The sequence below is a fragment of the Hoplias malabaricus genome, chromosome 9 (assembly GCF_029633855.1).
Source record: "Hoplias malabaricus isolate fHopMal1 chromosome 9, fHopMal1.hap1, whole genome shotgun sequence".
Taxonomy (NCBI): Eukaryota; Metazoa; Chordata; class Actinopteri; order Characiformes; family Erythrinidae; genus Hoplias; species Hoplias malabaricus.
The window spans coordinates 38,975,134-38,989,472 of NC_089808.1; the positions used below are offsets into that span (position 1 = coordinate 38,975,134).

Here is a 14,339-nt window from a genome sequence, read left to right on the forward strand (position 1 = left end):
ACACCGACATCTGTAACAGCTGTTGGAGCGTAAACAATGAACTCCTGAACGACACACGCCGTCTAATGTTAGACTTGAGAGGCGCCAACGCCTCAGCTAAGTTTGACAAGCTGTGGAAACTTGGCCCGCATCTCCGGGCCATTTTCTACAACTTGCTGCCTTTTAAATAAACGAGTGGAGGCCCGGGGGGTCTTTCGAGAGCCCGGGTGATTAAACTCTGAGGGGCTCTGAGGGTAAACACAGGCTATGACTGTTGTGTGTCTCTCAGGTGACTGAGAAAACCCACGCCTCCGCTACAAACACAACGAGTAACAAATAAGCGGGGGATCAAATGAGAGAGAGAGAGAGAGAGAGAGAGAGAGAGAGAGAGAGAGAGAGAGAGAGAGATCTGATGGCGCCGTGAGAGATGCGGTCCTACCTTTCTCTCCATTGCGCCGCATATATGAGAGCTGGAGGAGGTGGGAGGAAAACAAACACACACACACACACACTCTGTGAATGTGTGTCCGTCAAAAGATAACTTCGTCGTCGCTTCAGACGAGATTATCCCCCTCTTATCTCTCCTCCTCCTCCTCCCTGGGGAGATGGACGTGAGATGGGATGCTGATGAAAGAGAGAGAGAGAGAGAGAGAGAGAGAGAGAGAGAGAGAGAGAGAGAGTATCCCAAATCGTTCCCTACGTCCCTACGAAGTTCACTACTACATTGTCCTTAAAGGGGAACTCCCCAGTAAACAAGGAGCGTCCCTGGACGTTCAAAATAGGTCTAAAAGTAGTCTGTCCGTCAAGGACATATTTTAAACGTCAATGGACGTCCAAAATCCATCTTAATAAGTTAGTTAAGTGGTGACCAATCGATAACGTCAGTGGACGTCCAAAACGCGTTTTATACAAGTGATTTATTTCGGGACCAATTAATAACGTCAATGGACGTCCAAAATACGTCTAATAGTCGTCTTTTCAATGTCTGTGTTTGGACGTCTTTTCAACTTTCATTTTCAACCTTAAGAGAACGTTGATTAGACGGCAGTCATTACGTTATTTCAACGTTGAATCAACGGCTAAATGTTTACTGGGTTGTTTTCCAAGGTGCTCCAAGATGGTGACGTATCACTAACTACATTACATCCACCCACCTCACAGCGCGGTGCAGTGACACTGACGTGGTGGTGATAGCGTGTGTTGCGCTGGCACGAGTGGATCAGACACAGCAGACACACCTCTCTCTAGTTGAAGCACCTTGTACACTGTCAGAAAAACTGTCTGTTATTCATACCTTAAATTAGGGAGCGTTATTACACCGTGTTCTAATCCATCATTCATTCATACTCGGAATCGCGCAATGTGGGAACACATCCTGGAGGGGGCGCCAATCCTTCACAGGGCGACACACACCCATGGACACTTTTGAGTCGCCAATCCACCTACCAACATGAGAACACGCCAAACTCCTTACAGACGGTCACCCGGAGCAGGACTTGAACCCACAACCTCCAGGGCCCAGGAGCTTGTTTTATTTTACTCAGATCTATAATGAAATATTCACCTCTCCTGTTGAAGAGAACATAATTTTCTGTTTAGTGAACAAAACTGGACTTTAAAATCATCTTTAAAAGGTTCTTTTATAATGTTTAGATGTAAGGTCAGAGACAGTAGCTCATCTGGACGTTTTTGGTTGGTGGACTACTCTCACTGAGGGGTTTAAAAACTCCAGCAGCACTGCTGTGTCTGATCCACTCTACACCAGCACAACACACACTCACACACCACCACCACGTCAGTGTCACTGCAGCGCTGAGGATGATCCACTTCCCAAATTAAACGTATTATTAGGTAGTCTGTCTCCCAATGCTGCTGTGAATATGCAAATGCTTTGTCATAGTGTCTTAACATTAAACCATTTACTCATTTTGTCACTGTTTCATCTTGTTCATTAACAGTGGGTCTGAGGTCTACGTGGAATCACTGGGCACAGGACAGGAATACACCCTGGACAGAGCAGCAGTCCATCTCAGGACATCACACTCTCACCCAGTGAACTCTAAAACTGTGGACACTGAACAGCCAGTTCACCTACCAGCATGTGGCCTGTGGGAGGAAAATGGAGTACAGTAAAAACCACTCAGACTCTTATTATTGAAAAGATTTTCCATAATAGGAGTCACTGAAAAACCTTTGAGAAACAAATTGTAAAGATTTAAATATAAAAATATATACCAAGGAAAAAAAGAACCGAACTTCCTTCTACACAGAAGAGAGACAAGTAATATACAAACTAGGTGCCGTCCTCATACGTACAGCAGCATTCGTACTCCTACTGGAGGGCTTCTTCAGTGTAGACTCAGCGGTTTTAAATCTTTTTACGTGGTCAAATCTAGAGAAGTTAAGCCAAATGTGCAGTAAGAATGTCCCTTCCCTGCCTTGCCTCTTTATTGGACACTCATATGGTGTCAAAAGGTTCTATATTTCTGAGACTTTACCAATAAATATCACTTTATAATTGAGAAAACTGTCATTAAATAGGCCCTCAGATGTCTATTCTCTTCATTCACGGTGAATAAAAAAAAAAAGGCGGGAAATAGAGCTTACAGCTTTTCTTCACCATCCTTGAGGACTTTAGTCATTTCATAGGACGTGTTATCATATTAAACCTGGCCGAAAAACAATCTCTCTCTTTCTCTGAGTGTGATTTGGGAGAGTTTTCTGACTTGTGTGATCTAAGCTCCGCCCACTGTGGGCGGGTCCAGTAGGACTACCCACTGTTGACGCGTTCTGCTCTTTTGAGCGGGTGAGGCAAACTGGACAACCTGAAATTATCTAGTTCTCTGCTCCTTTGAGGCCAGAGTGCATTGCACCAATCCCCTGAAAAAAGACTAAGCTCAGACTTAAAATCTTGAGTTGAGAAACCTAGTTGGATCTCCAAAGCCAAGAGCACCCTGAGCGAGCTAACAGAGCGGGGTCCCTGACCTTGTGGGGAAAAAAAAAACTCTCAGCAGACACACCCACAATTTGACTAGCCACTCTAGGCCAGAGAGCGACCTCTGTTGGCCATTTGAATTCGGTGTCTTAATACTGAGACTTATAAAAACAGGTTTGTAAACAGAATATTTCTATTTACGCTGATCCCTCATTTTTCGCAGGGGATGCGTTCCTAGTAGTGATGTGTCGGTCGAGAACGAACCGGTTCTCGTAAGTGAACCCGTCTAAGACCGAGCCATTCTTTTTCTAAGGCCTGTCAACCAATCAGAGAACAACAAGCATCCATCCATTATCTGTAACCCCTTATCCAATTCAGGGTCGCGGTGGGTCCAGAGCCTACCTGGAATCATTGGACGCAAGGCGGGAATACACCCAGGAGGGGGCGCCAGTCCTTCACAGGGCAACACAGACACACTCACATGGACACTTGAGTCACACCAATCCACCTGCCAACGTGTGTTTTTGGACTGTGGGAGGAAACTGGAGCATCCGGAGGAAACCCACGCAGACACAGGGAGAACACACCACACTCCTCACAGACAGTCACCTGGAGCAGGAATTGAACCCACAGCCTCCAGGTCCCTGGAGCTGTGTGACTGCGACACTACCTGCTGCGCCACCGTGCCTCCCGTCACTTCATTAAACCTGAACCTGAACACCTGAACTAATACTCAAACTTGACTGCATAACAAGGTGGAGTTCAACCTTTTATACGCTGAGACGACTTCTGGAGAGCAACGATGCTGTCATCTCGACCCTGGCCCTCTTGAGTGCCCCAGTTGACGCACCCAGACAAGAAGAATGGGAACTTGTCCAAGAGATGTGCACCATTTTGGAACCCTTCGAGCAAGTCACTGTGGAGATCAGCTCCATAAATGTTTAATACTGAACTGGAATAACTTGGCAATATCAAAATAAGCACATTACAAATGTGAATGTCACACTATATTGGTAAAATTATTGTTATAAGCCGTGTCATAAGGAATCACTAGATGCAAGACCAACAAACGTAGCAACAGATTGTATTAGATTTAGTAATAATACTAGCCGAATAAGTTTCTAATAAAAAAATAAACAGAACAATTCTCGATATCACTAAATAAAACAAAGTATAATTTCTCAATTATTGTTTTTACCTTTTTTGTTTCTCTTTCAGTTATGTGACTGCCTCCAAAATGCTTCTACTGTGCAGGGGTCTGTAAAAAAATAACTGCCTACCACCAAACACAAGCAACTAATGAGAGTGTCATTAAGATGGTGGCTGCACTCTGCACCTCTATGGACAGAAGGTTTCACAGAATGGAGTACAACATTGTTCTCTCTGAAGCTGCTGTACTGGACCCAAGGTTCAAAACGCTGGCCTTTAATGATGACGAGGCACTGCGGAGAGTAACAGCAGCAGGAACTAGATCCACTTCAGTTAGCATTTTCCAACCAGAAGGCCAAGAAGAAGGAGGAGCAAGGGCAGAAGTGGAGCAACAGACATCTGCTGTTTGGAAACTCTATTTGATGCAAGAGCCACAGAGGACACTGCAAGAAGGGTTCCCTCAGTAGATGCAATGCTGGAAGTACGCTCTTATCTTGAGGAGACTCTTATTCCAAGAACAGAAGACCCACTGAGCTGGTGGCATTCAAAGGCCTCAGTTTACCCACGGCTAGTCGAGGTGATGGCAGGGCGACTGTGTATTGTAGCGACATCAGTTCCCTCTGAAAGAAACTTTTCAAAAACTGGGCAGGTATTAACAGAGAGAAGAAACCGGATCAGCCCCTCCGAGCTGAGACACTTGGTTTTCTTGAATTCCAATCTGCCTTCCAAACAATAGAAGAAGAAAATGTTAAATCAGTTAAATGTTTGTTGACAGTTGTGGTTGTTTTAATCACCACCGTTGAATGTTTCAAGTGATTTTTTATTAAGGTGTTTATATAAAAACCCAGTTATTTATACAATTGAATGTGTAAGTGCAGTCAGTGAGTTATTACAAGACAGCCATAAAACAATTGGCCATTACAACACTATTTATTATTTTTTAATATTGAACAACAATGTTTTGTCCATATAATCATGTAAAATGTAGGTAATATTGTTCTGTACCAGTGGAAATAAGTGGTAAAACAAAGAGCCATTTAGGAGCCGAAAGAGCCGGCTCTTTATGAAGAGCCGAGCCAAAAGAGCCGGCTCCCCAAAAAGAGCCGAAATTTCCATCACTAGTTCCTAGACCACCCTCGAAAACGATTTTCCGCGAAGTAGAGGAAAGATATTTATGTATTTAACGAGTATTTGGACTTTTAAAACCCTCCCTGTGCTGTTAACAACCCTCCCTTTGCATTAAACAGTCGTTCTATAATGATTTTCAGCTGGAACTACATGTGATATCCCACCAGTTTCTTTAATAGAGTCATTCCTAAGCTGTGCTTTAGCGTCAGTAAATTTCACTCGGATGTGGACATGAACAACACATGTACTGTACGTAAGAAATACTTGTAAATGATATATTTAGTCACCTACAGGCTTAGTCTAATACATGTATATAATAAAAAAATACTTTTGGCTATTCATCTTTCAGTTTTCCTAAATTTTCCCTCAATATCCTGGACATAGCGGCCGTAAGCCCCCTTGCAAAAACCCGCGAAGTACCGAGGAATTACTGTAATCATCTATTTTTTTATTTAATATTCTTGAAGAATCCATTTTCCCTTTAATTACGGCTTTTCTCATTTGCACTTCTCTCAGACTCGCTTTCGCTTCCAGAAGTTTCTCGCTGTTGACTTTTGATGCGGGGGGGGGGGGGGGGATCTAGACAGTCATTGGCTGCTGAAGTTAAGCCCCGCCCCCTCAGCCCATTAAACTCAAAACAGACAATTACATACAGAAATATTCTGTTTACAAAGCTGTTTTTATAACTCTCGATATTAGTGACAGTTTTCTCACTTACAAAATGACATTTATTGGTTATGGATTCTGTTTTTTTGGTTCTCAGAACTTTAGAACCTATTTTGATGCCATAGTCTCAAGTTATTGCACCTGAAATCTTTATTTTGGCCCATGGGGAACAATCAGTTAAGCTGGATAACACTGGCCAAACGTGACCTGCTCAGCAAGAATGTCCTTTATCTCTTCTCCTATTGGACATGCTTCATGTGTCAGGTTTCATTTATCTGACTGGCACCTAATAGTGTACTACAGCATACTTTTATTTTGTATAATGTCTTTATATTTGTTTATTCTCCATCTATAAAATATTTAAAATGTATCCTGTGTCTGTACTTTCTCTTTGTAAAGCACCTGCCACTGTGTGTAAAAGATGCACTACAATTAATCTTGACCTTCCTAGTTTTTGCATTTACCCACGTGGCATAGAAATGCAGCAAAACGTATTCAAAACGAACCTTAATCTAACCTTTACTTACTCTCAGGCTCTGTACAGCCTCACTGCAGTAATCTACATTCAACCATGACACAACAGAATCGGAACAACCAGTGAATCAGCCCAGAAATGACATCAGTCGATGATAAATAAAAGAATGATTTAATAGATTATTTCTTTGTTTCAAAAGTACTTCAATAGTCCCAACGCACGTCATCAGCGCTGTCCTCTCCGGTCTGTAACAGTGCGAGATAGACAGATACAGACAGACAGATTTACCTGCCCGAGGCTTGGACAGTCATGCGACCATCAGACAGACCCCTTTTATAAACAAGCGCCGACAACACTCCAGCGGCTTTCAAAACCCAAAGATGAGAGAAATTTTAGGATAGGCACAATGAGCGTTTTCTACATAAAAAAATTGTTTAAAAATTAAATATGTAGCACATTTCTGTCTGTGACACAAGCATGAACTTGGTGCAGATGAAAATGACAACAGTGAAGAAAAAAGGACAAAAAAAAAAAAACTGATCTCAGAGATTACTTTCTGAAATATCAACCTTCGGAACAAACCTAGAGAGAGTCCAGAGATTCCCAGAAGCAACGGACACTTCCGATGTTTGCGAGTGCAACATTTGTGTGTGTTTGCGTGTGTTTTTTTCCTGTATGTCGAGTGAAGATACCCATCAGCGGCGGTACACCCCAAATGCGACGAAACTGAAGAAAATGGTGATGCCCACGAGCGAGGCAGTGGCTGGTGCAGTGAAGAACTGGCGGTACTGGAACTGGAAGTACCACAGCACAGACAGCATGAGCACAAAGAGCGGCATCATAAGGCTGCCCACGTTCAGAGCCACGTGAACCTGGTCAGCGGCGCGAGCTCCGGCGGGCACGGCCCGGGTGGCGTGCTGAGAGATGTGGCAGTGCAAGACGCAGTTATCTGACAGGTTCAGGGAAGACAGCGTCTGGGCGTCATCCTGCAGCAGCTGGCCCTGGTAGATCAGACGCACCTGGTGCTCCTGACCCGCAAAGTAGGTCCTGCATTTAGGATAACACACACACACACACACACACACACATATATATATATATATACACCAAAAACAGAGCAAGGAAATACATCAAGAGAAGAAGAAAATAAAGAAGCTATTGAAACAAAAGTTATTTAAAATTATGTTTAAATACACAGAAGATCTGGTATTACTACCTTTTAATGTATCCGATGGTGTCCTCTGGGTTAACCTGCGCTATCCTCTCTGTGTCATTGAGAAACTTGAGCCTCAACACCATGTTCCTCGCTGTGTTGCTGGGCTCGTCCTCTGTGGCGTTGGGCTGCGTGGGGCTTGAGGCACTGGCTGGTGACTGAGTGGCGAGTGAGGGACCTGCTCTCTGTCTATGTCTCAAACCATCCCCCAGCAGACTTCCGTCTCCTCCTCCGCCTCCTTCCTCAGAGCCGTGCCCCTCGGCTCCTCTCTCCGCCTCGGCTTTACCGTCTTCCTGGTGGGACGGAGAGCCGATGTCTCCGGATGGAAGGGGTTCCTGGCTCTCGGGCTCTGAGGAGGGGGCAGTGGACGCCGGGCTGGACGAGAGGAGGTGCTCTGGAGGCTCGGCGGTGTGAGTGGAGGCCCAGGCCAGAACCAGGACCAGCACCAGGAACACCACTCCGAAGAGCAGAGTGACCTCATCACCCACGCCCTCGATCAGAGCCATCCTGGACCACCGTGTCCTGGGATTAAGGCAACGTCAAACTAGGCACCTTCAGGAAAGAAAAGAGAACAGAACTCACATTAATACTTAAGCATTGAGCAGATGCTCAAATAAAGAGAGACTCTTACTATTTTAATCATGGTACAGAGGTAAGCTAATGCACTGTTAAGAGTGTGGCCCAAGGGATCTCTCTGAAAGTGTGTGGTGTTTCCTACATGTGCTGGGAATCAAACCCTAGTCTGCCGTGTGGCGGGTGACGGTGTTATCATGCACACACACAACAGTATCACTTCTCATATCAGTGATCTCAACCATGATTCCACATCTCGGGAAGTACTTGCTACTTGGATGATTAGCTGGATGAAAATGCCAAAACAGGGCGGCACGGTGGCGCAGCAGGTTGTGTCACAGTCACACAGCTCCAGGGACCTGGAGGTTGTGGGCTCGATTCCCAGTCCAGGTGACTGTCTGTGAGGAGTTGGCGTGTTCTCCCTGGGTCTGCGTGGGTTTCCTCCGGGTGACTGTCTGTGAGGAGTGTGGCGTGTTCTCCCTGTGTCTGCGTGGGTTTCCTCCGGGTGCTCCGGTTTCCTCCCACAGTCCAAAAACACACGTTGGTAGGTGGATTGGTGACTCCAAAGTGTCCGTAGGTGTGAGTGATTGTGTGACTGTGTGTGTGGCCCTGTGAAGGACTGGCGTAAAGCTGCTTTTACCACACCTTGGGTTTCTGATGACATTGCCATCTCTGCTGGACTTTTCCTCTGTTCTGGCACAAACCTCTCACATGGGAGGGATTTTCAGAGGTGCATTCCCAATGTCTATTAAGCTTTTGAGTGACAGCTCAGTGCAGCAACCGCATCTTTTATATGTGCCACTGTCTGGAGCGTTCTTCCTTGCGTTAAACTGTCTCTCAAAGTTTGCTGGCCATTACTAAGGGCTATGAAATCGGATTTGTTCCAAAAGATCAAGCAACTTCTTAAAGAAGAATCCAGCTGAAATCTTCCTTTGCATTACCTATTTAACTCGTCTGATCCACAATATCACTGGGGTACCGTGTGTGTTCCACAGATCACACAGAGTTTCGTCTTTAGCCTCCTCTCACCGTCCATTCCCAGATGGGCTTTTTTACAGAGGTTCCTGCAAGCAGCATCACTCCGGTACTGACGAAGCATTGTTTATATTGCCGTGTTAATGCCAATGTCTTTCTGCAGTCTGACCCTCCCTTGAAGTTCAGAGCAGGAAGACGATATGGATTTTTTTGGAGCCGTTACACACTATTAAACTGCACTTCTGAATAAATACATGCTGAATATAACATGTTTAAATGCTTATTACATGGCCATTTTTATAAATGTTTAAACTGGTCGACAGTGGCTTTGAAAGGTGTAAATAAAACAGAGGTATGATTTATGGCTATGAGACAACAAAAGCAAAGACATTCTGATAGCACTTTTCCACCAAAAGAACTCTAGTTCTTAAACCGCTTCCGTTCCTGAGTCTTGGAACCTTGGTTCTTGAACTGGCCCAGATTTCTACAAGTTCAGAGGGGAACCAAGAATACGTCATCAGTGTGGGGCATCGCTGTGGCTGAATACAGCGTGGTCTGATGTAATGCTTGGTGTAATGCTGAGAAATGCTTGGTTCCAGAGTAACTTAGAGATTCAGAATGATTCACACTGGTGGTGACAGGAACCAGACGTCTGAAATGCTTTTACCAATTCCCCCACAGAGAGCTGTAAAACAAAATGGCTGCAGACATGCTTCATAACAGTTCTGAAGTTAAATTCTGCCCTAAAAAAAGGTATATTATATTCACTAATGATGACTGGGAACTTTGAAGTGCTGCAGCTGTCTTTTAAAAAGATGAAGCAAGTATTTTCTTGAGCCTTGCAACAGATGAGTGTTAAAATAAAAAAGGTAGGTTTTAAGACCTACCACAGCAATGCCCAAACTGGAAAAAAGTCTGAGAAAGCAGGCATTACGGCCTTGTTTTTCCACTGGATTGAAAGCTCCAGGTCTAGATCTGGGTCAGCAGAAATAGTTTGTGGTTAATCCATTAAAGTGACACGAATAACCGTAGTGTGTGGTGCAACCTTTACACACACAGCGTTTCACTTTTTTTTCTAGAAGCTGAGGCCTTTTTCTGGTCACACTTAGCTTGTTTATATATGATTGGTTTCAGGGACGTCAGAACACATTAGGAACACTCCAGACACGATGTGGACGACACTGCAGAAAATATAGCTCTCAGGGATGTGTAGTGTGATGTTACTTCTCGTTATTCTCAACAATGACATCAACCACCATTACTGGAACATCTGCATGTTTCATTACGACGAGAGGATGACTGGTCCGACTGATCCGTTTCAGTGCTGCAACGTGAAACAGGGATGGAATTTGTTGTATTCATAGTGTTTATCTTTGAAACTGTCTTTCTCCACCTTCTCCACCAGGGAACACAGTTCTGGGTTTTAATGGAACATCTGCTTTAGTCAAAATACCACAAAGATCAAATCTCACAGCAGAGTTCTCCCTGTTCAGAGTTCTCAAGTCCTGTTCAGAACCCTTTAATACGCAAAGGGTTTTAGCAGGCAGGCCACAGAAGAGAGCGTGGACCAAGATATGACAACCTTCAATATTTTGTTCCACCTTAAATAGTGTTTGTAGTTGCATAATGGCACCTACCTATAAAATTAAAATGAAATATTATCGATAATTTTCAGTTAAATAAAGCTTCTTTTCACTTTTTCTTCGTTAACCTGTTCAAAATAAAAAACGAAATGTGTGGCTTCTCGTTTACTTTTCCACCTTAAATTGTGCAGTTGTTGCATTAAGGTGCCAGCCTTTTACCTGTAGAAAATAACTCCTGCTTAATTTAATGTGGAACAAAAAATTCTAAAAAGGCCTCAGCTAAAAATGGACATTTAAGGTGACACAGCAATCACAAATAGAACCCCTGCTAATGCATAATTACAACTGCGGTATTTAAGGCGGTATTAGCAAATATTTCTAATTGAATAAATACTACCTCTAAAAATACAGCTGCATTTTTAATGTTTATAGAGCAAATGGAAATGATAATAACCCTCTTCAATCTTCAATGTAAACTACTGCTACTTTTAAGGTGTAATGGGGAAATATAAGAACCCCGCTACCAGCAAAATGTCAACAGCTGTTCCATTTAAGGTGGAATGGCAAATAGAAAAAGAACCCAGCTACCAGTAAAATGTCAACAGCTGTTCTAGAAAGTTCCCAGCTACCTGTAAAAAGTAAACGGCTTCTCCATTTAAGGTGAAGCGGAATTGTTTGATTCGAATTCAGCTGCCTGTAAAATACTGTTCAATTTAAGGTAGAATTTGAAAACCTAATAAGAGCTCAGCTAACTGTAAAAGAGTGTTGCTCCATTTAAGGTGGAATGGAAGATAACAAGAACCCATCTACCAGTAAAATGTAAACAGCTGTTCCATTTAAGGTGGAATGGGAAATACTAATTAAGTCACTGCTACATATAAAAGGTAACAAGATGCTTAAGTTAAGGTGGAATGGAAAGTTCTGACAAGAATCCAGCTACTTGTAAAATTCTGCTCCGTTTAAGGTGGAATGGGAAATTCTAATTAATCCCCCCGTCTACCTGTAAAAGGTAAACGGCTGCTTCATTTAAGGTGGAACGGAACACTGCTATGAGGAAACCAGCTGCCAGTAAAGGCACACACACCACAGGTTTACATCTGTGGGATTTAAGGTGGAAAGAAAATTTCTAATTAGTAATCGGCCAGTTAAATCTTCATTTTAATCATGTAACACACCTAGCCATTATATAACGGACCTATTGTTGTCGAGGGAATTGGCGACAGTAGATTTATGGTGTACCAGCTCCCTACTGTAACTTAGTGCAGTAAAGTTCGGGACAGCGCTTCTCTCTCCACGGCGGCGCTGTAACGTTACGGAAACCCGGCTGATTCCGATCCGCAGGTCCGTGTTTTTAGGACCGGGAGTTCGGGATTCAACTCCGGGAACGGTGAGGATGGAAGACGGCGGTTAAATGTAGCTAGATAAAGAGAGTAAAAGTAAGAGCTCAGGGAGACGCTAGCGACAAGCGCCGCTGCGGCTCTCTAATCTCCAGCGCACAAACTTCCCTGATATAACCACACACCCCCGAGCCACGGGAACCCGGGGAACACCGTTCCGCCGCGCCGTAGAGAGACACAAACTTACTGTTGACACATTACTTCGCAGTACGGTCCATGATTTCGGCTTCGAGCCCAAACTCTCCGCATCAACACAGACCGAGCTCCGCCGGCCCAACAGCGCCCCGTAAATACAAAATAAAAGTCCTCAGACTCGTTTAACGAGTCCCTGCGGTGTGATCCAGTTTTCAGTCTATTGATTTCAAACTTAATTCTGTTATTTACTTTTATTTGACAATTAAATAACGATGAATACATTTACTATATTTAAGCCACGTTTATTTTTATTTCTCGGAAAATTGTGTTCTTGTCTTGCTTGTTTATATTGTGTACTCCACATGACGCCAGGTAAAAAGCAATAAATTCTTCCTATTAATTTTTCCAAATCAGTATTACGGAAGCCCTAAAAGGACACTGGGTTTGTACATTTTTTTAAAACGTTTTTTTTGTTGTGTTTTTTTGTAATAAAGTATTAATTTTATGTTATAAACATCTCAAATTATTTATTTATCACATCATAACACGTTTTCCACATTACAGAATAACTAACGAGGTCTTAATAGCATTTCCCCCTTATAATATTTTACTGATTTAAAAAAAAAGTTTTTTAATTAAAATCATGCGAGTCTCATTCACTTACACATACTCACTCACATTTAGGGATTGCTCCACCAGGGGATGCTATTGTTCTTCACATCGTGTGCTAAATGAAATGCCTGTGAACAACACGTGTACTTTAAAGTAGCGGATAATTCACAAATTATATGGATGGTCCTCTATAGAGAGATTAGTCTCAAAATACTTTACAAATGCGTAAATGTAAAGTCACAAATCTGTTTCACCGTTCACAACGTCTGTGTCTCACGGTCTGCAGTTTGTACAAATACAGTTACATTCATAAATACATGTGTTTGGTTTTTTATGCAAAAATAAATACATTTGTTTACATTTACATTGCATATATTTGTAAAGTCAAAGTTTCGAATTTAAAATGTATTTGTAAATTGCTGAATCTGCGTTTGTGAATCTAGTCACTCGCGTGTTTTCCGTGACATGAATTTGTTCATTATCTCTCGCGGGGTTTTAGATTTAGTGAAACATATTTTTGAGTTGTGTTTCTTTTGTGGATTAACATATACGCATTTGTAAAGTATTTTGAGAGTAATCTCTCTCCATAGGTCCTCAAAGGTGTGTGTGTATATCGGTTAATAAGAGTGCAGTTAATTATCAAATTACACACCTTGCTTTTTATGAGGTGACAACAACAAAAAGCTGATTTTTTTTGTAGACTTAGACTTGTTTCCATGGACTGTACTGATTTATAATTAACAGTGCACTTATTAATTGAGAATGGTGTCATAGTTTATATCATCTCCAGAGAAAAGCATGAAATGAAATGGGACTCACCGGTAACAGCAGTAACATCACCCTTAGGTCACTCCTGCTTAGTCCCATGTGGAAACTAGAAGGTTATAAAGGGGAAATCCAATGGAGTGAGTTTGAGTGATAATCCCAGAGCAGAATTGTTGCTGTAGAAATGGGGGACCACCTCCCCATTAATAACTTTAATTTCAGAAGAAATATTGGACAAGAATGTGTTCACAATCTATTAGCGGTACACTGTATTTTGCCAGAAGCTTTAACGCAATTTGTGATCCCTTTTTATACCCAGATGTCTTGGACACTAAAGATTTCAATCCATCAAACCATCCAATCTGTTAATTACAAGAGAGTGTTGTTGTCAAGTGGGCTCTTAAGGTCCTGCAATAGTTAAAAGAGAGAAGCTGGACCCAGTGGGATATCCTCCTTTCTCCACAAAGAGAGAAAGCATGTCTCAGTGTCTCAGAACAGAACACACCCCTCTGATAATCACTGGCTATAGACATTCATCTGCATTAAAGCTTGGTTGGTGTAATGATAACGGCGCTGCAGGTCATTTACTTTGCAGTGGGTCGAGCAGGTTTACATTTCTACTCCCATTTGTGTTTGTACCAGCACCAGCTCTTTTAAAGGTCCCTTAAATTGCCCACTATTTACAAAGTAAATATACAAGGGACCCACAGTACGTCTGGTGTGTTTTCTTGGTCTTTCTGCCTGTATATAATTC

General features: G+C 42.8%; 2 protein-coding genes across 2 annotated transcripts in view; both read right to left on the minus strand.

Annotated features, from left to right (window-relative positions):
- smarcd3a (SWI/SNF related, matrix associated, actin dependent regulator of chromatin, subfamily d, member 3a) overlaps positions 1 to 563 on the minus strand; it is a 37,049-nt gene extending 36,486 nt beyond the window's left edge. The window contains exon 1 of the mRNA XM_066681677.1: positions 419 to 563. Coding sequence (XP_066537774.1) covers positions 419 to 430 — 12 coding nt within the window. The 5' untranslated portion in view covers positions 431 to 563. The remainder of the gene's footprint in view (positions 1 to 418) is intronic.
- Positions 564 to 6,509: 5,946 nt separating this feature from the next.
- Positions 6,510 to 12,381, minus strand: tmub1 (transmembrane and ubiquitin-like domain containing 1). The gene is made up of 3 exons (XM_066681629.1): positions 12,261 to 12,381; positions 7,549 to 8,097; positions 6,510 to 7,379 (listed from the first exon to the last, which is right to left on the minus strand). The coding sequence occupies exons 2-3, from the start codon at positions 8,049 to 8,051 to the stop codon at positions 7,028 to 7,030; spliced, it is 855 nt and encodes a 284-aa protein (XP_066537726.1). The 5' UTR covers positions 8,052 to 8,097; positions 12,261 to 12,381; the 3' UTR covers positions 6,510 to 7,027.
- Positions 12,382 to 14,339: the final 1,958 nt, after the last annotated feature.